Raw genomic sequence first — 26,426 nt, forward strand, 5'->3', positions numbered from 1 at the left:
TCAGAGCCTGTCCTTTTCGATTAGAGTGTAAATCATGCTTACATGTAATTTACCCAAATCAACTACAGCTTAATTTCACCCCTCTTTATTACTAAAATGACCCTTCCTCAATTACCAGAATACCCTTCTATTCCTTTAGATTAGGGTTCCTATATATCCTTCAAAATTTTGACTTACCATTACCATAATTATTAGTTTTTTTTAAAAAAAAAAAAAAACCCTTTGAGAAAAGGGGTTTTAAATTTCATTTCGTATTGGTTAAATTTAAGTTTAGGTTACGAAATTTTGAATTTTTATCTTATAATGAGCTGAATTACAGATGTCAATTAACATTTAAGTGATATGTTCACGAGTTTAAATATGTTAATATATATATTGTTAATAATTTAATGGTATAATTTTTTAATATAGGGATAAAAATTAATAATTTTTAAATTTTGAGAACCAAATTAAGAATCACCAGGAGGGAAATAAGAAGGGTAGAAATGACATTTGGCATAGCACGGGCAAAGGGCAAAATAGTCAACAAAACCATAAGAAGTATGCCAACGCCTTCCAGCTGGGCACGTCAAGCGCCGAAACCATTTATGCCTTTTTGCGCCGTTAGCCCTGTCGCCAAGATACCCCCTGTTTGGCTACACGTACTCCTCTAAACTTATCCCTAACAAAAACAAATTCTTAGTTGTTGCCAACTACACTCCAAACAAACAAAACCCCTCAATTTCCTATTTTTCTATTTTCGTCATCATTTTTTTTTTGTATTAAAAAATTAAAAATTCAAATTCAAATTTTTTTTATTATTAAGTCTCAACTCTAAAAATCAAATCATCCAAACGTAATTAATATCTTATCCACTAAATTTTCGACAAACAATTAATATCATATTAATTAATATATTATTCATTGAACTATACTCAAGTTGACTATTTTAACCAATTAAACTATATTTTGATTAATAAAGAGTAATACCCTACAAAAATAAATACCCACAACATTATAAATATTATTATTATTATTATTTTTCACGAAATTTGATCTAGACCATGGAGGTATAGGAATTTCAAAGGGAATTCCATGGGTCAAAGGTAAGTGGGGAGTTCTTTTTTCTCTCTCTAGATTGGCAAATAATGATAGTGTCCTTGTCTTTAGGAACACAAAAATAGGGATAGAATCTGATTCCTCTATCCTCTCAATTACTTATTTCACTCCAAATATTACCCATAATTAATAATACCCATTAAACCTCTTAACAAAATAATTATATTCTTGTGGTGGCTCGACCACAGGAGTGTTCATATGATTCAAGAACCCGACCAACCTCAACTACCCAACCAAAACTATAAACATTGAGTTGGGTTGGACCCAATTTCTAAAAAAAACTAAATGGTTGGGTCGGTCTGCCGTTTGACATTTTTTTGATTGAGTCAACTTAACCCGCCTGAAAATAGGGCTACCACTCAACCCTACTTTTAAAAGTTTTAAGATTTTAATTATAGGGTGTGCTGCTTAATGGGGACAGTCTGATGTAGGTTTTATTTAATTTTTTATTAGCCCTTTATGCCTCAAATCTGAGGCTTCTTTTTTCTTAATCAAATAAAGCTGTGGGCCAATTAATTTAATTTATTTTTTTCCATTTATTTAAGAATTATATGGATGGAAATAATTAAATCCTCTTCATACAATATATTTTTATATAGTTTATAATGGCATAACCTAGCACATTCCAGTGCATCACATCTTAATATATTGTCATTTATACAATAAAGTTTTTAATTCAAATGTCAAAAATGGAAGGATAATGCTAAGTGCCAAGCACCAACGTGAGCCTCACCATTTCCAATATATATATAATCAATGTCATTAATATTATAATGTATACATTATATGATATGATGATATATGGTGTATATATCTACCTTATTATATGGTTTTTTTTATAAGCATTAGACACATTATTATGGGATCCAATGCTCCATTATATTTGATTCATTTTATAACATTTTATTCTTACTAACTCTATAAAAGTCTAAGTTTATCGTCGTCAGCCACGGTTTTAAAACATGTCTGTTAAGGATGAGATCTTTGTCATGTTGTCATAAGGAATGTTTCGTTCTCCTCTCTAATCGATGTGGGATCTCACAATCTACCCTTTTGGGAGTTTAGCATCTTCGTTGGCACACCGCTCAGTGTCTGACTTTGATACTATTTGTAATGGTCGAAGCCCATCAGCGTCCACTTCATACGCTTTACATGTTCTCGAACTAAACGATTGACCATTGTTCTGTCAAACATGTTCAAGCTTGCAATCTAGAAGAAGAAGAAAGCAAGTGAGTGAAGGGTTCAAAAGGGTGTGGAAATGGATTAAAGGGCCACATCCACGTGTTCCACATTAGGAAGTTGTGTTAATTCATTTTCTTGGCACCCATGAAAGCACATTCCAAGCTTTAAAGTTACAACAGCTAGAAAGTTGACATCTTTGTCGGAGCAAGAGCTGGTTGATGGTGATACAACTGAAGTTGATTTGGGTTGTATCAAATTTATCATTTACGAGAATGTAGGGATTATTGTCTTTAATAATGATACCGCTATTGAAGGAGTTCTTGTCAAGCGTATTGGATCGATTGCGGATGTTCCTGGGGGAAAGGCTATGCTTGGACGTGGGGTCAATGCGTTGAGAGTACTTATTGATGGAAGTGATCATAAGCAATAACGTGTCAAAATGAAAAATCTATTAATGAGCCTATACAAACAAGGTTATCGAACCAAACCCATGGTCAATAGATGCGTAAAATATCGAACCGAATTAAGTAATCAATTCAGTTGAAGACCAAATCGGACCGATTTACAGATTATTATGGGCAACTTCACAAGGTTCTCTACTAATTATTATGGAAGCTGACACTAGAGTGGGAATTTAGGATGAAACTAATATAAGATACCATAATAGTAGTAGCTCATAATTCCGACACGATCCCGAAAGTCTACATTACAACGACATAGACAAAACGACCCGAAAAAGTCTGGAACATTCAACTTATTACTACCACTCGCACAACTAACTCTTATCATAGACTTAAACTAGATCTCGTAGAAAATCAGGATAACAGTACATATTTCGTAGATACATACAGCAGTCCTTCATGGAGCGCGATTAACCTAGTTCACGGGCATCGTTGGCACGTTTTAGTTGCTAGATTGACGTAGTTCTGGTCGAACGAAATCAGCATCAGCTGGAACAGAAATGTCAACAGTAGGTCTCAACTGGGCGCATACTTCAATTGCTCCATGAACTGGGTCGGACAGGAAGTTGCTGATAAGGTCTTGGTTGACGGCTGAACCATTGTCAATGGCAACCAGGGCTTGTTGGGTGAGAATGTAGTCGAAGCGAGGAGCCCACTTTCGAGATCCCAATCGCGCTGTGGTGGAACAGTTGTCGACCATGAATGAAACACCACGAGCATGCATGAACGGGTTCAAAGAGTCCACTGATTCGATTACACTTTCGTTGATGATCTCAGAGTACGAGTGGCCCTTCTTCCTCAGTATCTCGATCTGAAAATAGAATTTTATTATGAAGCAGGCAGACAGATCTTCGTTTCCATAACCAATGGGATATAACAAACTTTTAAGGTTTACGAGTCAGCAAGTCGTGTTCATAACTACTGAGTTCAATCCATTCGAATAGATTTTAAAGTTCAAGAGTCCAAAATTGTCATCAGACTACCATACCTGTGCCATCATCAACGCCACATATACACCAGCAGTGAAAGGATATAACGGGCCGAGGTCACCTGCAGGACGTGATTGTCGAACACGTTCACCAACTTTCCACATCCGGGTCTGGTCAATGTTCCCCATTGGGAAAGCTGGGAGACCCTCCTTTTCCTGTAATAATAAGGCAGGTCAAGTTATGAAGCATAACAGGCACCAAAACGATTAACCGACTAGAATTATAAAGATCACGGGCAAGTAGCTCGATTACACTACAGACTATACTGGTTTTATCAAATATTTTTGCTGTGAAGGAAAAGAAAAAAAGGTACCAACGTACATAAAATCGTCGGCCAGCAAGCACAACGCTGCGGATCTCACTTCCAGTGGCAACATCTTCATAACATTCATAGAGAATATCCATACAAGGGTAAAACGATGCACTATATGCTCTCTCAAATTCCTTTTTCTCATCAGGAGAGAAGGAATTGTATACTGCCAACATTCCCTATGTAGTAAGAGAAACAGAAGGCCATTAATATGAAGCAAGTGCATGCATGGAAAGTTACTGAGAGTTAAATCTAGTAAGCAGATACAACCTTAGTGGAAATGGTTTTCGATATGATCCCTGTTATGCTTTCAACAGTGTTCTTATAAGCCAGGTCTTCAGCCATTCCATTTTCAGTGTACCTTCTGAACAAGGATTCCACAATTCCATGAACAGCACCAAGTAGAATACCTATAAACCACAGCAGAAGAAGTTGGGTATTAAAAAACTTGTGCATACTTGAATGTACACAATACGAAGAGTGGCAAGTTTACCTCGCTCGCCGAAGATGTCACTCCTGTATTCTTGCTCAAGAGTTGTAGCGAATGTGAATGGAGAGCCAAGGGCAACAGACCATCCCAATGCAACATCGGTGGCTCTACCATCGACATCCTGTAAACGGTACATAATTAGCAACCAAGTACATTAATCGATATACACTCAAATTGGAGAATGCAATATTACCTGGTGAACTGCAAAACTAGAATTAATTCCTGCACCATTTATCTCTTTTCCTTGAACATACAGTCTCCTCACAGATGGACCCATCCCCTTTGGACAAACAGCAATCACGCTAAAATTCTTAGGGAAATCAAGTCCCAATGACTGCAAATGGCCAAGAAGAAACCCATGGGAAAGCCCAAGAATGCTGTTTGGTTTCATGTGAGAAAATATTTTTTCATAGTTATCAGCCTGCAATGTACAACGACATTAAGAAATTTGCAAATTCTACAAAAACGTTCAAAAGCACGGAATACAGATAATCAAACAATCATATGTATCAACTATCACAAGCACTTAATCGAAACTCAGGTCTCAGACAGTCAGACTTTAGCTTAATAGTACCAGAAGCAACAAAGTTGAGATATTTTTGACCAACTGACCTGCGCAGAATCAGAAATCAGAAGCATGACAAGATCACTTTCGGAAATGGTTTCATATATATCTCCCAAAGTTCCATTCTCTTCAGAAAAACCAACTGCGCGAGCTTCCGCAAAAGAGCGGGAACCCTTCCTCAGGCCAATCTGTATCAACAAAAATCAAATGGAAATATCGAAGTTTATATAAGGGATTGACCAATAATACAACATCACAGCCTATAATGCACGCCTTAACCACGAGATAAAGAAAATCACCTTAACCACAATATCAGACTTGGCTTCAGCAAGCGAGTCCCTTAAATTCTGAGCTTGTGCAGGTGCCTGATCGAACAAATGCATGCACACGCATAAACTATGGTTAGATAGAAAAATTGGAGTCTTCCTGAAAAGAGAAGATGTCTCCTATGGGCTTCTAGAGAGCGCTTGTCTGAGAGAAAGTTCTTCATGAACCAGAGCCATGTATACACTCTAAATTTAGATGCAAACTTCAGCTCAGTTTCTCAAAAATTTAGTTCTCTAATTTCCACCCCAAAGAAACATTGTTAGAGAACGACATTCCTAGAACCTTGTTGGTCACTTTGTTACATTTCATCCTTTTTCTTTTTTGTTCATATCAATCAGATGCTGATAAGTGAAAAAGGAAAATCCTTGAATGGAGGTTGAATGTTGTAATATTTTTCCCCATTTATCCTTGATTTTTTAAAATGTCACATCATTTTCTTCTATTATTATGAACATAAAAATCAAATTTCATGTGAAATATAAGATTGCAGGCTGATTCTGCAACAAAACATGACAAATATAAGATTGCAGATTGTGATATAACATTACCTGGGAACCCCAACCAATGACACCAATTTGCTTGATCCCCTTGAACGCTTCCGGCAGCAGGGGAAAAAGGTCCCTACCTCCTCTGACAATATACTGCAATCCGAAGGCACACAAACGGAAATGAAACAATTAAATTCCCATTTCCAATACAGAAACATTTCGCTTCCGTGCAGAGAAAAAAAAAAAGAAAGAAAAAAAGACATGCAGATCTCAAGAAATGGATGCACAAGAATCCATTTCCCTTCCACAATCCACACTTCACAGCTCACTTCCCCGAAATCCAAATCCAAAACCAGAAAACCTATCAATAAACAAGGTAAAAGTAACAGAGTAAAAACCTCATCATGGCCAGCGAGATTAACTTTCTCCTTCTTGAACACAGATGTGTCAAAATCAAGCGAGATTAAGGGCTTGATCGCAGGAGCGGACACCATGCGAGCACCAAGAGCTGAGCCAACAGCATTACCACCACCCATACCAACAGCCTTAAGAGCGAAGGATCCCGAGGAAGCGGAGGAGGAAGACAAGAATCCTAAGCTGGATGGAGTGAGAGGATGTAGAGAAGCAGCTTGTTTTAGGGTTTTTGATAATGAGGCTGAGATAGAGGGAGAGAAATATGTGGCGGCGGCCATTGATGAGTGGAGTCAGCAAATGTGGGGGATGATAAAGAAAGCAGAGGTTGCACGGTTTAATATAGGGTACCAAAGGCTGGTGCATTCTAAGCCTCGCGTACACAGAATTGATATCCACCTACCACGTCTATTTTATTTTTTCTTCTTAAATCCAAAAAGTTACAAACAATAATAATACAACAGAAATATAATTACCAAATAAATTATGAGTTAAAAAATGTAGGAGCCAATACCCTCTCAGTTTCGAGACTTCTCGTCAAGATTGACCAATGCCAACGAATCACCGTCCCCCGATCAATTAGGACAGCTGGCTGCGGAGGAACTACACTCCTTGGTCTCGAACGTTTGAACTAATCTTGTGATGTCCCACATTGGTTGGAGAGGAGAACAACTCATCATTTATAAGGGTGTGGAAACCTTCCTTTAAAGCCTTGAGGGGAAGTTCGAAAGGGAAAGCCTAAAGAGGACAATATCTGCTAGCGGTGGATCTGTGTCGTTACAAATGGTATCAGAGCCAAACACCGGACGATGTGCCAGCCTTCTCGCTGTTCCCCGAAGGGAGGTAGACACAAGGCGATGTGCCAGTAAGGACTCTAGGCCCAAAGGGGTGGATTTGGGGGTGGTCCCACATCAATTGGAGGAAAGAAACAGTGCCAACAAGGACCCTGTGCCTCGAAGGGGGGTGGATTGTGATGTCCCACATTGGTTGGGGAGGAGAACAAATCACCATTTATAAGGACCCTGTGCCCCGAAGGGGGGTGGATTGTGATGTCCCACATTGGTTGGGGAGGAGAACAAATCACCATTTATAAGGACCCTGTGCCCCGAAGGGGGGTGGATTGTGATGTCCCACATTGGTTGGGGAGGAGAACAAATCACCATTTATAAGGACCCTGTGCCCCGAAGGGGGGTGGATTGTGATGTCCCACATTGGTTGGGGAGGAGAACAAATCACCATTTATAAGGACCCTGTGCCCCGAAGGGGGGTGGATTGTGATGTCCCACATTGGTTGGGGAGGAGAACAAATCACCATTTATAAGGACCCTGTGCCCCGAAGGGGGGTGGATTGTGATGTCCCACATTGGTTGGGGAGGAGAACAAATCACCATTTATAAGCGTGTGGAAACCTTCTACTAGCCTTGAGGGGAAGCCCGGAAGGGAAAGTCTAAAGATGACAATATTTGTTAACGGCGGATCTGGGTCGTTACAGATCTAGTATTAGATAAAAGGGAACGATGAGGCAAGTCCCCAACACTCTAAACAAGGCATCAAGGATGGAAGTGTTCGGACTATCAACTCAGATTACAAGGGCTCGGTCAAATTAGGTTTTTTTTAGTCGAGTCAATTGTGTCGTTTGACCCGTCTCGCTCTACTTTTAATTTTGTTATAAAAATTAAGAATATATATATATATATAAATAAATAAAGAGAATCAATAATAAATGTTATATTTATTAAGAAAAAAAATGAGGTAATAAAGAGAAATTACAGTAAAATATTTATATATGGATAGAAATTTAAAAAGGTAAGTTTTTTTAATTATTACTTTTTTTATCTTTTTCGAAAAGTATTACGAAATTGATTCCCTTGGTTTTCGCGTGACATCTGTTTTCCAATGCACGAATTGAAGGGTGAATGAATAACGACAGGCTGAAGTAGGGAGGAAAGCCCTTCTCGATAGGTTGACAAAACTTTTAAATAAATAAATAAATAGTCTTATAATAAAAAAAAATTAATAGTAATATAAAATCTATTTAACCTAAGGACTTAATTATATTTAAATAAACATATAATAAAAAATATAAAAATTATGACTTATCAGACATTCAAAAATAGAAAAAGAAAAATTAAAATGTTATGAATTTTCAAAATTTTTATTATAATAAAATGTTTATTTGTTTATTTGTTTATTTTTAAATATTTATTTAAAAATATACTAATAATTTTGAAATATTTATTAAAGATCAAAATAATATTAGCATTATTGACTCATTACGTATAGGTGTTAGTCTGCTTCACGATGCTCAATGTCATGGTCATGCTCGTCGAAGGCGTGTTGCCCATGACAAGCCAAACCCTTTACGTCTTTCTATGTTCTAGTGTTTTACTTTTGTATTTTTATGAAGTATGACGTTTCGGAAAAATCATGTTTAGGTCTGACAGACATGAAATGTCTCATAATGTACTATAGAGGGATATGACTAGTTGTCAACTTCTTCCTACCCAAGGTTATATATTGTGAGTCGTTGTTGTTACTCTCTTGCTTGCTTGTATAACGTCTCTTTCAAAAATCTCTCTCTGCCCTCGTTTTCTAAAATCTTATCTTAAATCGAGGCCAGAGGCTCGAGCATACGTCACTTGGTCGTAGGCGACGTAAGAACGAATTGGCATAGCTCACTTGTCATTGGAAAGTAAGTGCCGCACAATCGTAAGTCCGCTGCCATCAAGAGTGCGATTGTGACACTCAACACATTTCGTTTCCCTTTCCAACCAATGTGAGATCTTATAATCCACTTCCATCCAGAGCCCACCATCCTTCCTGGTGTTTAGCTCCTAGCTCTAATATCATTTGTACTAATCCAACCTCACAACTAACAAATATTATCAACTTTGACCTATTACATCGTCTTATGGCTAGAGGTTTCCAAACCCTTATACTTCGTTCTCCTCTCCAACTATAATGGAATCTCACGTATAGATGGCCTTCGGAGGCCATAAAAGTCGAGCAATATAAATAAAAGATATCATTACCTAACAAAGTATGCAATCTTATAATACTTAGTTCACACGACTTCCATTCAATATTAGCTTAAGAATCGAAGCAATTGACAAGAATTGTACAACAAAAATTCTAAATATGACCGAAAGCATATGATTTTGTATCAATCCAGAAAGATAGAAGATAAATGAAGGCAGATTTGTTCATATGATGAACTTTGTTTCACCAATTCGTGAGGGTTTGAATCCATTTGAAAGCTTCATCACTTGCTGGCCGTTCGAGATCTGTACCACAGAATGAGAAAACAAAGAACTCTATAACCAACAATGAAACTCATCAGAATCCCCAAATGGCTCCATTTCTGAGATCGCCTGAGATCTCTATTTCTCAAGAACTCGTCGCCATAAAGAACACAAACGCCCTCTTCTTTGATCACACATCTCCTGTTCTTCCCATCTCCTCCATACTCGTTTATCAGAAAGCATTCAAATGGGTACTTGAACAAGCTCAAGTAGTGCATGAAAATCCAGTATTTGGGGATTTCCTCTTTCGAAATGAAATACCCAGAAAAGAGAAACGAAGATCCTAGAACGGTTCCAAGAAGAGAAGTTCCGATAACGAAATTAGGAACCAGAGCGCTGAAACAGGCGATGACGGAATTCGCCATCAAAACAACGAGCCAAGAGACGAGAGAAAAGTAGAGGAACCCTAGAATTTCCCGCTTCAATCCGACCAACCAGTAAACAGGAATGGCGTAGAGAAGAGCCACTGTTAAGAGGAATGGCAAGAAAACGAGGGCATCTGCTATCACGTAAGAACATACTCTGTAAGCTCCTCTTGAACTTTCCTTCATTAGAATCCTTCTCTGCTGTAAGTAAATGGGTAGGCCTTCTGTTGAGGCTGACATTAAGAATGCGAGAGTGAAGGCGAAGAATCCTAGCTGGGTTTGTAATTTTAGGTTCTTTGAGTCTGGTTCGTTTGTGAAAATGGTTCCCAGTACAAACCCAATTACCATTGCTTGTATTGTTCTTGAAAAGAAGAGTTGCTTTGTTCTGAATACATTGATGCAGAATCTCTGGCTTAGAATTAGGATTTCATTTGCTATTGTGTTCATGAAAATGGGGCTGTTGCTATGTTCTTCTAGATTGTCTGGATTTGCATGTGTTGTCTTGTCGTTTTCGGTTTCGCTCTCTTCTTCTGTGTCATCTTCAAGAGCTTCTGTTATTTCCATAGCGAATTCAACTACGTTAACGTGTCGAGGAATGGAATGGCCCAATTGTCTGAGACGTCGCTCGAGTAGCTCGAGGGAGCCTTGGTGAATGATAGTTCCTTTGGCTAGCAGCAAAATTTGATCAAAGAGTTCAAGAATACGAAATCCGGGTTGGTGGATGGTGAGAATGATGGTTTTACCTTGATTTGTGGCCATGGCTTTTAGAATGAAGGCTACTTGAAGAGCTGAGGTAGAATCGAGTCCCGAAGTTGGTTCATCGAGTAAAAGAACAGGTGGGTCATGAACCAATTCAACTCCAATTGAAACTCCCTGCTTTTCCCCTCCTGAAATGCCTCCACTTGATGCATTGCCGACTCTTACATTGGCAACGTGCTCGAGACTGAGCTCCTTCATTATCTCCCTCACTCGAGCTTTGACCTTGTGGATCTCACCATAGAGCCTCAAGCGAGCGCTGAACATGAGCGTCTCTTCTACTGTAAGAAGAGGGAAAAGATCCTCCCCTTGGATGACATAGCCAGATATTCTTCGAAAATGCTTTGCGTTCATCTCCATTTCGTTCACAAGGACATGGCCACAGACTTTGTTAAGTGGGATCATTCCTGCTAGTATGTCCAACAATGTTGTTTTTCCAGCTCCACTAGGACCAACAATGGCTGTGATCTCCCCTGGCCTAGCTTCACAGTTGACATTCTTCAAAATGTATGAATCTTTTCGCCTTTCTCGGCTGAACCCGCAATTGAATTTGTTGATTGGGTAAGGTAGTCTATAAGAAAGGTTCTTGGTCTTGATTTTGTACGAGGTATCCTGGCAGCCAAGGTTAGCTGCCTTGATTGATGATCCCATTGAAACACAAAGGGGAGTGGAATAGCCTGTGAAAGGAAGGAAATTTGAAGATTTCAAGCAAGAAGTTGCCTTTTTGTAGGAGTAAACATCATAATGAACGGTTTTGTTTTACTTGCTCTAAGCTGTGGGCTTTAATCATTTCAACAGCATGAGAAGCATTTTGGCACAACGACCTCTAAATCAGTCTGGAGGGGCAGTTGCTTCATTAAGAAGTTACTTTTTTGTACTGCAGGGCAGTTTCATCAATCTGAAGAGGTACTCAATGCTTTTGAGGTGAGGTTTTTGACTCAGTAAAAGAACTCTAGTACAGTTTTGCCTAACCCCATGTGAAGGGAAGCTTTGCTCTATTTTGAATTGGAGGACTCGTTATGGGGAGGAGAACGGAGCATTCTTTATAAGGGTGTAGAGATCTCTTTCTAGCAGATGCGCTTTAAAAACCTTGTGGGGAAGCTCGAAAGGAAAAGCTCAAAGAGGATAATATCTGCTAGCGGTGGGCTTGGGTCATTACACGTTAAGTTGGCTCTTGGGGTACCATGAAATTGCAGATAAACTTGGGCCGTTCTAAATCAAGATCGTTCTGCAGCCATTCATTCAAATGAACAGCCACCGTGAGAACTTATTAGCTAACGACTCGAAAGTTGCTTCAATGATCATGAAAAGGCAGGAAGTACAAACAGACAAGTATTGATGGAATGGTGAAGAGATACAGTGATGAATGAACGGTATCAGACAAGAAGTATTAGGAGGAGTCTGATACAATGTTAGCATACAAGAGCCTGTTCCAAGTATCAGGCAAACCAGGCAAACACCAGTGGCTGCAATCGGTAATGATCTCTTCTTTTCTCTGTTTCATTGCTACTGATAGTTTCCCTTGCCTTCTTGCATAAACTGATGGATGCGCATCTCTTCGATACTGCGATAGCTTTGTTATATTCAAATACTTCACTGGGGTTTTCATTCTCTTGATTGCTCTCTTGAATACATCAGTTAATGACTCGGGGAATATCTCTTGGTAGGACTCATCTGAGATTGGTTGGGTTTCGTTGTAGCACCATTGCGTTCCCTTGTGTTCTGGCGAAATACTTCTAAAGAAAACTACTGTTTTGTTCGTATCTACGTTCTGATCAATCCAACTTGACCAGGTTTTCATGGCTGCCTCGAGTGCCAGGTCCATTTCCATTGTTTCTACCATCTTACCATCATGATGAAAGTAATCCCATCTGCAAAATTCATCTCAGGATGAATGAAATATGTTCGTTATGTAACATCGTAATCACAAGTACTTACGCTTGTAACTTCCCCTGATGCACCCACCAATGGCCAGTGTTGAAAACCATGATGTCTGCACCATACCACTTCTTTGACATTGCTGAGAGTTTGTCGAGCTCCAATATTCTGGCACCATTAGCCCGGTCGACTTCTAGTTCCACCAGAAACGGACTCCAGAAAAACTCCACGGAACAATTGTATTCCTGAGGTTATAAATAGGCACTGTTAGTTCAAAGTCACATTATAGTATCAGAAAGTACAAGAAGGTGTACATGGAAAAGCTCAGCTAACTGCCTTTGATCGGAAGACCTTGTAGCTGCCACTTTGTACGTCAACATAAACCTGAGAGGGAGGTAAAGCAGAGTAGAGGAGACAAGCAAGAGATTCCCATTGGTTTCTGTTAAGTGAGTCCCCAACTACGATCATTCTCTTGCCTCTGAGTTTCTCCAACATATCTGTGCTATTAAACCTTCAAAGTTTATGATTTAGATGATTAAGTTTACACTGTTAGTGGCTGATTAAACGCTGCGATCGCTCGGTATTGGATCTAAATGAAAAGGAAGTAGAAGGGATATTGAGATGAAAAGCTAATGTTTCAGCTCACCTGGGAATGTTGCACCCAGTGGCTTCCCAGCTCAACTTCTCGTAGCCAAAATCTTGTCGGCCATTCCTTCGGCAGCTAACTTGGTCGCTAAGAAATGGACACTTAGTTTGATCATAGAGAGGACCTACCTCAGGATCATAGACCCATTTGCCATCAAAGATGTTGCAGCTTTTCTTCTCATGCGTATCGTGCTCATTGAGAAGTGAAGTGTTTTTGGGCTGCAACTGAGTGTTAGCTGCAACATAGTAGTCCACGAGACTCAACGAAGATGTCACCGATGAGGTTGAGCTTCCAAAAGTCAAAAAGTCCAGGGCCTTCTGGTCTTGACCAAGCAAGAGCACTAGGATGATAATGCTCGTGAAGCTTGTATATGTGCAAAGCTTCCATCTCTGATTAATGGGGAAGCTGTTGTCCATTGCTTGATACCTCTACTTCTCACCAGCAGTGAGAAGCTAGAAGGCGAGGTAATTATAATTAGGCACTTCAAGTTTGTAAGAAGTGGGCAAGTTTCAGTCAAAAATTCCCGAATACCCTTTGAGAATTTGCATCACACTTGTGGGATATTGGTGGTTAGTCACTTTTAGATGACTAAAAACATGTGAATTTGAAGCCAAAGGGTTTGATAATGGCTATTTTTAAATAGTTTTCGTGCTCGAGATTATGTCGATATCAGAAAAGGAAGGAAAACATAATATCTTTGAGAGTTTTAGAGAAAGTAGCAGCAGAGTGGTTGACTAAAACCACTTGAACAGTACCTGCTAAAAAACCAGCAAATAGAACAAGATTTAGGTGAAGCTTATCTCCTCAACTCCACCCTCTAATGTGGTGGGCGGATTACATGTCAACTATACTACTATGCAGTAGCTTGGACTTTCATTTAGTTTTAGGTTCATGTGCAGGTGCAAGTTCCAGATGAAAACATAGAAATTTAATGACTGACCTAATTCCAAAACGTTAGCCACCTGCCGATGAACGGATGAAAGTGATGATCTGAAAGCATGGCGTTTTTGGTGGCCAACTTTTTGTTACCTACCTAGACACGTTCTTTAGCCACCATATTTTGCGACCTTGTGAGCTTAAGAGAACAGCTGAGAGAACAGGAAGACACTTTCTAATGGAGACAGTTGGGACTTCTGAGAAAATGATAGGTAACATAGCTCAAAGATGGAGGGTGCTCAGTGGGCAGGATAACTGGAAGAACCTCTTGGACCCTTTGGACATCGATCTTCGACAATACATTCTTCACTACGGAGATATGGCACAGGCAACATACGACGGTTTCAACTGGAACAAGATGTCCAAATTTGCTGGGGACAGCCATTACGCAAGGAAGGACTTCTTCTCTAAAGTTGGTTTAGCTATAGCCAACCCGTACAAGTATAAGGTCACCAAATTCCTCTATGCAACTTCAGGGATTGAAGTTTCAGATGCGTTTTTATTGAAGTCTCTATCAGGGAAAGCTTGGAACAAAGAGTCGAATTGGATGGGGTACGTTGCTGTGGCAACGGAAGAGGGATCGACTGCATTAGGAAGAAGGGACATTGTAATTGCTTGGAGAGGAACAATTCAAGCATGGGAATGGGTTGATGACTTCAACTTTCCTCTTGTTCCTGCCACAGAACTATTTGGAGCAGCTAATCCTTCTAATGTTCACAAAGGCTGGCTTTCCATTTACACTTCTAAGGATTCTCGATCGCCCTATAACCCGAATAGTGCAAGACAGCAGGCGAGTTTCAATGTTTTCACATATATTTTTCATTCAACCAATAACTGATATCACTAACCGTGGTTCTATCTTCTAATTGATCAGGTACTAGCTGAAGTTGAGAGGCTACTAGAGGAATATCAAGATGAAGAGATCAGTATAACTATAACAGGACACAGTTTAGGTGCTGCCCTTGGAACACTGAATGCAGCTGACATAGTTGCAAATCAGATAAACAAGGGGAAAAGGCAACCCCAGAAACTCTTCCCTGTAACAGCCTTCTTGTTTGCCAGTCCACATGTAGGAGACCGGAACTTCAGAAAGTTCTTTAATTCCATGAATAATCTTCATGTTTTAAGAACTCGGAACAAGGTGGACTTAGTACCAGAATACCCACTGTTGGGTTATGTGGATGTCGGAGCCGAGTTGGTAATCGACACACTAAAATCGAAATACTTGAAGAGTCCTGGATGTTTCAGGAGCTGGCACTCTTTGGAGGCTTATCTTCATGGGGTGGCAGGAACACAGGGAATTGAAGGTGGGTTTTTGTTAGAAGTGAAAAGGGACATAGCACTTGTGAACAAATCTTTGGATGCTCTCAAGGATGAGTATTTGGTGCCTGCCTCATGGTGGTGTGTCCAAAACAAAGGAATGGTACAAGACGCTGATGGCTTTTGGCGGCTGGAAGATCATGAGAGAGATGATGGGAAGCCTTAAGCTACAATATGTGCATGTAGAATTTCTATCCTAGCAGCCTCACAAATCATAGAACCAACTTCTTTGAAATAAAATTTGCATTCAGAAATAATGTAAGAGAAAACTTCGATTCTATATTGATTATTGATGAAATAAACAATCAATGTAAGCCTAATTCAGTGAAGCTAAGAACAAAATAAATCATAAAAAAGACCATCTGAATCACTCAGCGATGGGAATCACAGAGCTACATATTCATATAAAATGCAAATTTTACACAAACAAGGTGATTACACACTAATAGACTTCTCCAACTTTCCTGTAAGAGAAATATGAACGATCAACAAGGAATCTGGGAAGTGAACCACTCCATGACATGAATTGGGGCTTTGATCAGCCCCAGCGCAAGCTCCACTATCACCGTCAAGCACAAACAACAAGGACATATGCAAGTAAGCGTCAATCTGCACCCAAAATCGCACAGAAAACACAGATAAATGGAAAGGGCGACAGATTTAGAAGAAACGAACCAAATGAGAAAAACCCTAGAAGCTAAAAATTGAAGGGGTTTTGAGAAATTTACCCCACAATCCAGATGATTACGCCGATGATGGAAAGGATGAGAGAAAGGAAAGCAAAAGGCAAGCCGAGCAAGAAGCCGAGCGGCCTACAATCGCCATCTCCGCAACACATCTTCTTTCGAAAATTGTCTGAGTTTCACCTCAATTTCTGGGTGATGATCGGAATCGCTCTGCTGAAATGAAAAAGATGCTCAGAATATGTGAGAAATGGGGTATGTCTGTGAAAGCGATTCTCTCCATTGGTTTTATCTTATTGAAGGGGTTGGACCAAAGAGTGCACAGATGAGCAGCGCATATGACTTCTGCGCAAAGCAAGTCTTAAATGACAACCGGAAAGTTCGCATTTTTATAATGAAATTTCGTATTTCCCACGCTTTTCTTTAATATATTATTAATAACATCCATTTTTTTTAAAATAATTTGAAAATATTTCTATGGTTAATACTATATTTTAAAAACTTAAATTTGGATGAATATCTCGTAAATTATCTACAAATATTTAATATTATTTTTAAAAAATTGAGAAATTGATTTAACCTTACAGCAAATGTAGAAATTGAATTAAAATGGGAGAAGGTTTTCTGTTACACCAAACACAGAAAAGGCCATACCTTGGTGAACCCAATCCCATTACCATTACCTTTCAGATGAGAAAATTCCAAAGCCGTGTGCAATAAACATAAGCTCATAAATCAAAACAGGTTTCTCCTCCAAACAAGTCTGCAATGGCGGCAGACTCGTCTTCTTGGAGATTTGCAAACACTAACAATTCAAAGTTCTAAAGTTCTAAAATATCCATCAAATTAACACTAAAAACTTTCTATCTAAGCATAGTTCGGTGGATAAAAGACCACTACGATCTTAAGAACCAATGGCTCGATGTACCACTCGAGCGTTTCTAGGTTGTGCTTTTTTCCATACATTTCTTGCCAAAAACTTGAAACAGGGATGGTTTATCGACATCTCACGCACTAGTACAGAGACCAACTATATAAAACTATGCACCCTAAATTTATGGACTTAAGACCAAGATTAATGACTGAATGCCATGTTCATTTTGATCACCTCTAGTTGTCTCATCCTACACGTTCGTGTTTGATGTCATAACTATAAAGTATGAGCACAGTATATTGTAATAACTAGAACTGCAGACAAGTTAGTAGCTGGGACCTTTCAATACTCTCCTATAATGATAACGGATTCCAAAACCTAATAAATCGAGTGAGAAACAACCTATTATATAGCCCGACTCGGCGTGCTATGGAGGTACTTACGACAGAACGGGGTGATCAGGTCTTTCACAATAAAGTGATAAATGGCCTTACCATTAAGCTCGACATGGGCAAGCCTTGATGATGATTCAACCAGAGGCTCTGGTCCAATGCCGACTTGAAGGCTCTGCCTCCAAGCCTTGAGAGCAGAGCAAGGCGTGTACTGCAGGGAAGAAGTCAACGAAGAAGACGAGTTTAGCTAGAAGCTTTGCAAATGGAGATTGGCACAGAAAGAACAGCAGAGAGTCGGCCATAAAAGAAGAGCTTCGAGGAAGACGCTGCATCAGAAAAATATACGTCAAATTGAGAATGAGAAACAAAGCGCACTTGAAAAGTTGAATACTCTCTCTTTTAACGGAAAAAAGGCATAACTTGAAGTGACGAACTGGGCAAGGCAAAACATACCTTAGAAGGAGAGCCACCATTTCATTTTTCCACAGAATGAAGTCTAAAAGGAAACAAAGTAAAAATCATACCAAATGCAAACACTCTAGACAACAGGGTAACTCGATTAACCTTACAGAAACCAATCAAAATCATATTTTTCTCTTGATCCTTTACAACTAAAAAGAACAAGCAGCAGCAGCAGCGCTTGCAAACACGAAGGAAGTGACTCACAATCCTAACATTCCATATGGCACCCATAGAAGGCAGAGATACAAGCTCAAGGAATCGTTTGAGCTTCTTACCAAACCCAAACCCTCCAGTATACATCATTGAAATCCACACCTGTTGCCAGTTACTGACACTTAGTTTACAAAACCTAATATAATAGAGGGGGGAGGGGATTATCCGGAGGGTGAATCTGTGGTAAAAAATAATAGATATGGTAGAAATTGATCAGCAATGTACAGGCACTACGCAAGAGGGGCTAATCGATCAGATTACTACAATATTATACAATTTTGAGCCAGAATAAATGGCTACAGAAGAGGGGGTATGCAGTGAAACCTTCTATCCAATACAACATCAAACCTCAGTTTGCCACTGGCTGAACATCAATGGACTTTTAAGCCTCCTTTCCAACCCGTGCAAGACTATTGGATTTTAATCAGGAAAGCTGAAGGATCCTTCCAACAGAAGTACTCTCACAACTTCAAAAAAATTGACATCTGTTCAAGAAAACAAAAGGGCCTGGTAAGATTTTCATTTCTAAAAATTGCTAATCACAAAATTTAAGTTGTTATACTAGAGTGCGATAAAGTAATATAGAGATCCTTAAAAGGGGGAAGGTATATTGAGTACGCATCTTAATACTTTTTCATGATCATGTACAAATCCATGAACTCAAAAGGTCTCAGGTGATCGAAAGTATTGCAACTTCGATAAATTTGTTCTGTCCCCTTTCTAATGAACTCTAACCATCCTTAATCATCATGTTAAAATAAGACAATTTAGTTTGCTTTGTAAAAGTTCTGATCAATTTGCTCATTCATGGCACAACAATATATTTTAAAATCATACTACTTTAGTATCTATTCTTCTGATTTTCATTTTAATTAAGTAAATGAATTATATAAAACTAAAAACTAAACTAAAACTAAAAATACCACACGCAAAGCATTTAATACCTAAAGCTTCAAGAAACGTCTGATGATGATATCACGATCTTCTCAGACAGTTGCCAACAATGAACTTTTTAACATTTTAGATTGTAATCTCAATTCACACCCCAACATCTAAGTAAAGGGCTGAACGAAGAAAGAAGACATCTAGATTTCAAAAGTTATATGCAGTGTTAACCCAGAATTTTCAAAATTAAAAAGTTTTATATATATAGACACAAACACGTATATATCGTATGCTAGAAGATAAGAGTTTGCCCCTTATAAGAATTCTAGCCTCTCCTGGTTGAACAAAGAATCCTTCTGATCCAATCCAATTGACCAAGTTCATCTACCCTAAACGGTGGATGAACTCAACTACACCAAGATTACATTTATACCAGAAACATAGCCAGATGAAAAAGGGATCCAGAAACCAAAAACTCATCAGAGGAACTAGCACATGATCCAAAAATTTATTTAAAACAGAGATTCAGTCTAATTTGGTAGCACAACCTGAAAAATATTTGAAGACCTTTAAGACCCAGTATCAGATCCAGATGCTGAAGAACTTTCACTGTCGGAATCTGTAATTTATCCAAAAAGAATAAGAATAAGAATAAGAATAAGAATAAGAATGCGGCTTCAACAAAAACACATGACTAGGATGCCAGCCCCAGGAATGTAGAAGTTAATAATTGTAAGACTAAAGATTAAAAATAATAAAATAAAAAAACCAAAATAGTCATACCACTAGATGAAGATCCAGAATCACTGCTAGAACTGCTTGAACTACTTGACCTACTCCTACTATTGCCCTGTCCTTGAACGGGCACTGAAGATGAAACAATATTCTCATCTGTGTACAAAATTAAAAGTTTTGGATTTTAGTAAATATACAAACTAAGAAAATATGAACAAAAAACCAGACAAAATGATGTACCCACCTGCCTTAGTTTCCTTTGGGACCTCCATCACAACAGGGGCCTGGATCAATAAAAGAAAACAACAGGATCCATCTTAGGACTTTATAGCACATAATCACGATATACATCACAATTTTATTCAGGGATTTACCTTTTGGGCAATATTGTGTTCCTTATCTGCTCTTGCTCGAAGTGCAAGCTCAGCTTTTCTCTTGTTCTTGCTCAAACTTTTCTTGAAGTTTGTCACAAACCTATCAAGCTCCCAGAGTGTCTCTGCATCCACGCTATCAATATCTACCTCAATTTCTTCATCATCTTGGAAAATATTCGAATTTCTCTTCTTAATTATTTGTAAAATGGCATCCAGTTTTTCAGAAGGTAAATTCTGAAGGTTGCTGCTGAGCTTTTGCTTCTCCTCATAAGTCATGTCCCTTTTATGAGGATCTTTTGCCTTGGGCTTCTTTGGAGCAGGTGTCCTAGCTGAAGGAGTAGCGCTCAAAGGTCTATTCTTGGAGTCAAGACGATATGTGGTGGATTCTGACCTTTCCAATATTCGTTTCATGTCAAGGGGTGGTGGTGGTGGAAGACGAGCCTTTCTGGAAGTAGGTGTGGAAAGAGAAGCTCCGTAGTCTAGTCCAAACCTTACCTCACGATTATACTCTGTCTCTATAATAACCCATCTATCCTCAAATATTGTCAACAATTGCTCTGCCATTACATAGACATCTTGTCCTTTGGGATTATAGGCCATAGCATTGCAAAATGTAAGTCTCACATCCTCAGCAAATTCTTTAGGTGACTTGTACCAATTTTTGTTCAGCCTAGATTTTACTGTTCCTAGGTCCATTGGATGCTTAATGATGATGTAGTAGTCATGCAGACCAAGGCCCTGCACATCGACAGGAGCATCAAACACCCAACCATACTTGTGCTTGATCAATTTATCCAGGAGTGAACTGCAGCTCTTAAAAAACTTGGAACCCAGCCCAAAACCGTGAGCCATTTCTCCTACAACCGGCTTCTTGATGTTTGTTTTTGCCTTCTTATTACTCTCAGCTGGTGGTAGCTTATCTTTTCCAAGTATGAATTCAGAGTTTCGATAAAACTGGTTTGCTTTAGGAGTTCTTTTTTCTTTCTCCACATAATCACTCACACCCTGACTGTTCTCCAACATTGATATACTCGATTTATTCAGAGGCCTAGAAGGCTCACAAGGCACACGTACAGCAGCAACCTCAGGATGAATCTGCTCATCTCCACCAACCTTATCCATCCCTTCATTAGCCGAACTGCAAAAATTACTAGACTTACTTAATTCCCCCTGTTTTGCCTCAATTCTTTTCAAAACATTTCTCACCATCTCAAGCTCACTCTCAAGCTTACGCCGAAGTTCCTGCATCTCCTGCTTAGACCTTGAGGTCAAATTATTGTTATTTTGATTTTCCACAGCCACTTCCATGACACCATTTTCTGAGGGTTGGTCCCGCACGCTCTGCACTGCATCCCCAGCTGCAACCTGCTGACGGTTGAGGCATGAAGAATCATCACAGGCCACATCAAATCTTGAAACGACCTGCTGCTGAGTTGGATTCTTGTCCTCCGTCACCGTAGTACAAGGAAGAGGCTCGGCCAAATTGTTACTTTCATCATGATAAATGTTACTATTGACATTGCCATCGTTGTTTTCATTGGTGGCGATAGTGGTTGTTGGCTCAGTAGGGGTCTCCTTATTTTGGCTATTATCGATATCGTCTTTATTCTCAACAGCAGAGGTGGTGGTGGTGGTGGTGGTGGTTACATCGGCAATTGAATTTGTGTTATTGTAATTGTTCTTCTTTTGGCCTTTGAAGGCCTTCCTAGTGTACACCTTACTCTCCACGTACCTCTGCTTCTCTCTACCACCGTCACCTACACCTACCTCATCAACTGTAGGACCCGAAGCCATACATGAAACTCGACCAAAACCCTAAATACCCTATTTCCCAAAATAGGGACAAAACACCACAGCTGAAGCTTGTCCTAAAAGGATAAAACACTCGTCCGTCGCAAGAAGACAGGAAAAATCCCCAATTATCCCAAAAGACAGAAAGATTTAGACCAAAAGGCAACACAAGAAAACCCTAATTCCTAAAGATCCAATAAAATTAAATTCCTCCGATCAAACCCTAATTCCACAGCTATAAACTAGAAAACCCGCATGAAACATGCAGAAAGAGAGCAAAGAAGAAGAAGTAAAGCTGAGAATCTTACAGAAAACGAAGAAACAGTAGGGTTTGGAACTGGTAATTTTCCTGCTGGTGTTGTTGAGTGCTTCCTTTTGCGACCGGATCTTGCAGTCGCTCTACGAGAACACTTTCTCTCTCTACAAAAAAAGAACTTTCTCTCTCTAAAGTGATCTCTCAATCTTTTTAAGTGTACAGATGTACGGCGCCTGTGGGGTTCGTCGACTGAAATAAAATGAAACTCGCGCGTGGGACTGGTAACAGAAAAGTCGTGCCCGTGAAGTATCACTATACTTCTGGAGAGTGGGTGACTCACGCGCCTTTTGAGAGGTGTGGAACACGTTCCAATGGGGAGAAATTACTTGGGAGACTGTATTTTACGCGCGTCACGGTTGTTTAAGTCGGTCTATGGCGGGCAGTTTCGTTTCTAAAAAATTTTAAGTTTTGCCCATTCGCGCGGTTATCCTTCTCCCGCGGTTGGGAAAAGCAAACGAAATTTTGATTTTTTGCCTCCAAATTTCTTTTTTTCTTTTCTTTTCTTTTTATACTTTTAAATAATAATTATGAGTCTCATATTTAATGACTTAAAAAGTTTTGAAATTAATAACATTTAAAAAATAAATTTAAGTTTGTGTCTAACGTATAGGTTGATTTTGTGTTTTTTTATCTTTTATAAATTTAATTAGCCAATAATTCAAACAATTTTTATTAAATAACCAACTAAACTATAAAAAAAATTTAGTTACGTTGGTTCGGGTTTATAATAGCCCAAGCCCGTCGCTAATAGATATTATTCGCTTCGGCTCGTTATGTATCGTTGTCTGTTTTACAATTTTAAAACGTGTCTATTAGGGAGAGATTTTCCACAGCACATGTGTTTTAAAATCATGAGGCTAACGACTATACTTAATAGATTAAAACAGACGATATCTATTAACGATGGGTTTGGACTGTTACAAGGTTATTCAAGTTATTTATTCAATTTTTTATTTTTAATAAAAATTATTTTTATAAACTTAATTTAGATTTATAATTCAACTTCAATATATATTTTGGAAAACTTATCTGTATATATATTTAAAAGTCAAATATATATATAATATGGTTGAATATATATATTTTAAGATTAACGATAATTTGGGCGGATTAGTTTTAGCCCAATATAAATTTAGGAGAACCCACGAACCAGTTTGAGCCCATGCCAACTCAAATAAATTTATAACTCAACTTAAACGGTGCGGATTTAGTTAGATCAGCGTTCTCGATGACCTAGCCACATTNTTTTTTTTTTTTTTTTTTTTTTTTTTTTTTTTTTTTTTTTTTTTTTTTTTGCATGATAAAATTTGATATTGTTTATGTTTATGTCACCTAACCATATTAGACACTAACATTTAATTTTTTTAAAACTTCTTTAATTGTACTTATAATAATGTTAAGATTAATGTAATATACACTTAATATCCTGGTTGTTTAGTTACAACTTGTTAAATAAACGTTTTTTAATTAAAAAATTTATTTTTATTGATGAAAATGACGGCAGAGGTTAGATTTTCAATCACATCGATGTAAATAGCTTAGAAGAACATAATTAACAAAGTCATAAAAACTTGTAAGTTTTTAACTCGTCCATACTTTATACTGTTTTTAGTTGCACGTAGGTCGACAAGAACCCCTTCTAACGGCAGCTCAAAAGAAAAATTATCATGTATACTATTCATGAAATTTTTAATACACATTGAAACCGTCGTCATACATATACGTTGTCACTTTTGAACTAGCATCATGATACTGAAAAGATATTAACTTTGAAACCGTCTCTACGATGATAATATAGAATTGTCATTAATGACTTTCGATTCTATTGAAGGAGTTCCCCTTCTTCTGTGTGAGGTGCGTTGTACGTCAGGGCGGAACCTATCTCGAATATGGAGCATCGACTCAGGCTGCCCTGGAGCATATTCGTTATCTTCTTTCCTTTTCTCGTTATTTCTCTACAGTACCTCTTTTATCTTTTGACGTTTCTTCTTTCGATTTGTAAATGAAAATAAAAGAAAAACTCACACGTAACAGAGCGGATTCGCTCCCTCGTAAACTAATCGTTATTCCAAAGACGGACTGGCTAGCTTTGTTACATTGCGCCCCATGTCTGCCCTCCTCCGCCATTCCATTTAGGGCGAGCCCATGTGGTTATGGGGACGGGAACGAGGGGTTAGTAACTCATATTTGTGACGAGTTTTCTAAACAAAATCGAAAAGAGTAGACAACAGAAAAAACTTGTCATTGTCATTACAACAAGATGGGATCATACAAGAACAAGAAAGAAAAACATTCGTCTAAGACAATCATAAGACGAATATCTTCAATCTTCTTCAACATTAATTGCCTCAAATTTCAAACAAAACCACAAACAAAACAGACAGAACAACAGAACATAAGAATCCTACGGCAAACGAGGTGATCGAGAATGATGTTGAGAATCAGGCCCTCCAGGTATGTATCTTGCAGTGGAAGAAGAAAGCCTTCTTAAATGCTCCATTTGGCTTTTGGTATAACCCAACCTACGCATTATCATGCTGCTGCTGCCACCGCCTTCAATGGCCGCCGCCTCCGTCCTCAGCGGCACTGCATGGCGGCCGGCCGCCGCGGTGACAAGCATCACCATGAAAAGAACGGCCATTAATGGAGCTAATTTTGGGCTGAAACGATGATGGGTGGCTGCCATTGGAAAAAATGGTGATCGGAAAAGCTGCATGCGAAGTGGGTATTTGATGATTGGGTAAAAGGTGGGATTTTTAGGTGCTATTTATAGAAATTTTGAAGGATTTTTGTGAAATTTTTATTTATTTATTTATTTTGATGATAAGTTTTTAAGATGAGAGATAAGTAGTGGGGGAGTAATGTAAAGGGTGAGTCAGAAATTTTGTCATTAGGGTTCCTTTTTGCGTTTTAATCTCTTTTTATATTTGGAGGAACATGGCATATGGAAGGAGCTATGGATTTCATAGCTTCAATTTGTTTACAATATCCTAACGAGAGGGATTGTACGTAATCGCTCAAGTCCACTGCTAGTACATATTGTTCGTTTTGGTTCATTGTGTATCGCTTTCAGCTTCGCAGTTTTAAAATACGTCTACTAGAGAGAGATTCGTCCCCCTCTCCAATCGATTTGGGACCTCACAATCCACCCTTTTGGAGCCTAACGTCCTCGCTGGCACACTACCCGGTGTCTAGCTTTGATACCATTTGTAACAGCCCAAATCCACTGCTATCAAATATTGTTCACTTTAGTCGTTACGTATCACTGTCAACTTCACAGTTTAAAAATGTGTCTACTAGGGAGATACTTGTTCCCGTCTTCAATCGATATGGGGATCTCACATTATGTTTACATCCCTTCCCTGGAAAGTTCTTGGGTATCATTTGAACAACAATGAAGAAATTGACGAGTTTACCCTATTTGAGTTTCAAGCATGAATCGGTTCAGTCTAGTCTAGTCACCTCTTATCTTTGACATTTTGACAGTTCTCGACTAGGGTAATGTTTGAAGCAAGACTCTGATACGAACAACGGTCATTTTCGTAGTTGTCATAATCGTATGATATTGTCTATTTCAACTATGAGCTCCCATGTTTTAACTCCTTCAGTCTGCTCCAAAAGTGTCGTTTTCCTTTACTTATAGACTCACGGTGTCCTAACTTGTCATAGTCTTGACACAAGATATCGTCTGTATTCTCAACCGTGAGCCCCTACGGTAAACGGGATGTTTAATGTTTGAGAAGAATTAAAAGGGAACCAAGAGGAGAATGATAGTGAAGGAAGAGAGTGTGATATGACACGACAAGGATTGGGTGAGGTTATATGTTATGAGCTTGTCCTTTTAAGAGGACAAAACGAATCGGATAGGCACATGGGGGCATAATGTTTGTGTCTTTTAATGTTTTTGTGGTAATTTTATCATATAATATAATGTCGTCTCCAAAATTCAGATTCCTTCCAACGAATAGCCACATTTTCACAACTTGCCCTCTTTCATTAATTATTCCAAGAGCCATTAAATGAACATTAAAAACTCCAAAAAAATAAACCAAACCAAAGCGTTAATCTTATAAAAATGAAAAGGACCAAAGTTTGTCGTTGATGATGTAACGTAACCATGTTTTATCTTAACTACCTTAAATATGATCATGATGACAATATTAAGGTAAACTAAATG

General features: G+C 38.6%; 6 protein-coding genes across 7 annotated transcripts; 1 reads left to right on the forward strand and 5 right to left on the reverse strand.

Moving 5' to 3' along the window:
• Positions 1 to 2,902: 2,902 nt before the first annotated feature.
• Positions 2,903 to 6,646, reverse strand: LOC111811454 (ketol-acid reductoisomerase, chloroplastic-like). Its single transcript, XM_023698312.1, has 10 exons — positions 6,309 to 6,646; positions 5,971 to 6,063; positions 5,395 to 5,460; positions 5,143 to 5,283; positions 4,724 to 4,951; positions 4,534 to 4,651; positions 4,311 to 4,450; positions 4,052 to 4,219; positions 3,730 to 3,885; positions 2,903 to 3,552 (listed from the first exon to the last, which is right to left on the reverse strand). Exons 1-10 carry the CDS (start codon positions 6,600 to 6,602, stop codon positions 3,184 to 3,186), a joined length of 1,773 nt encoding a protein of 590 aa, XP_023554080.1. The 5' UTR covers positions 6,603 to 6,646; the 3' UTR covers positions 2,903 to 3,183.
• A 2,729-nt stretch (positions 6,647 to 9,375) lies between these two features.
• Positions 9,376 to 11,429, reverse strand: LOC111811453 (ABC transporter G family member 10-like). The gene has a single exon (XM_023698311.1). The coding sequence runs from the start codon at positions 11,393 to 11,395 to the stop codon at positions 9,584 to 9,586; it is 1,812 nt and encodes a 603-aa protein (XP_023554079.1). The 5' UTR covers positions 11,396 to 11,429; the 3' UTR covers positions 9,376 to 9,583.
• A 631-nt stretch (positions 11,430 to 12,060) lies between these two features.
• Positions 12,061 to 14,168, reverse strand: LOC111811457 (protein trichome birefringence-like 42). The gene is made up of 4 exons (XM_023698315.1): positions 13,269 to 14,168; positions 12,959 to 13,133; positions 12,683 to 12,867; positions 12,061 to 12,615 (listed from the first exon to the last, which is right to left on the reverse strand). The coding sequence occupies exons 1-4, from the start codon at positions 13,682 to 13,684 to the stop codon at positions 12,135 to 12,137; spliced, it is 1,257 nt and encodes a 418-aa protein (XP_023554083.1). The 5' UTR covers positions 13,685 to 14,168; the 3' UTR covers positions 12,061 to 12,134.
• Positions 14,169 to 14,188: 20 nt separating this feature from the next.
• Positions 14,189 to 15,804, forward strand: LOC111811455 (phospholipase A1-IIgamma-like). Its single transcript, XM_023698313.1, has 2 exons — positions 14,189 to 14,994; positions 15,079 to 15,804. Exons 1-2 carry the CDS (start codon positions 14,383 to 14,385, stop codon positions 15,688 to 15,690), a joined length of 1,224 nt encoding a protein of 407 aa, XP_023554081.1. The 5' UTR covers positions 14,189 to 14,382; the 3' UTR covers positions 15,691 to 15,804.
• Positions 15,784 to 16,390, reverse strand: LOC111811456. The gene is made up of 2 exons (XM_023698314.1): positions 16,253 to 16,390; positions 15,784 to 16,133 (listed from the first exon to the last, which is right to left on the reverse strand). Exons 1-2 carry the CDS (start codon positions 16,360 to 16,362, stop codon positions 16,010 to 16,012), a joined length of 234 nt encoding a protein of 77 aa, XP_023554082.1. The 5' UTR covers positions 16,363 to 16,390; the 3' UTR covers positions 15,784 to 16,009.
• LOC111811452 (transcription factor GTE4-like) lies at positions 15,787 to 22,394 on the reverse strand. 2 transcript variants are annotated; one of them, XM_023698310.1, is made up of 7 exons: positions 20,143 to 22,394; positions 20,013 to 20,052; positions 19,817 to 19,924; positions 19,582 to 19,652; positions 17,927 to 18,633; positions 16,253 to 17,799; positions 15,787 to 16,133 (listed from the first exon to the last, which is right to left on the reverse strand). In XM_023698310.1, exons 1-4 carry the CDS (start codon positions 21,934 to 21,936, stop codon positions 19,603 to 19,605), a joined length of 1,992 nt encoding a protein of 663 aa, XP_023554078.1. In that variant the 5' UTR covers positions 21,937 to 22,394; the 3' UTR covers positions 15,787 to 16,133; positions 16,253 to 17,799; positions 17,927 to 18,633; positions 19,582 to 19,602. The 2 variants fall into 2 exon arrangements, with proteins under 2 accessions (XP_023554078.1, XP_023554077.1); XM_023698309.1 differs by having other exon boundaries at positions 16,253 to 18,633.
• Positions 22,395 to 26,426: the final 4,032 nt, after the last annotated feature.

The sequence above is a fragment of the Cucurbita pepo genome, chromosome LG15, assembly GCF_002806865.2.
Source record: "Cucurbita pepo subsp. pepo cultivar mu-cu-16 chromosome LG15, ASM280686v2, whole genome shotgun sequence".
Classification (NCBI taxonomy): Eukaryota; Viridiplantae; Streptophyta; class Magnoliopsida; order Cucurbitales; family Cucurbitaceae; genus Cucurbita; species Cucurbita pepo.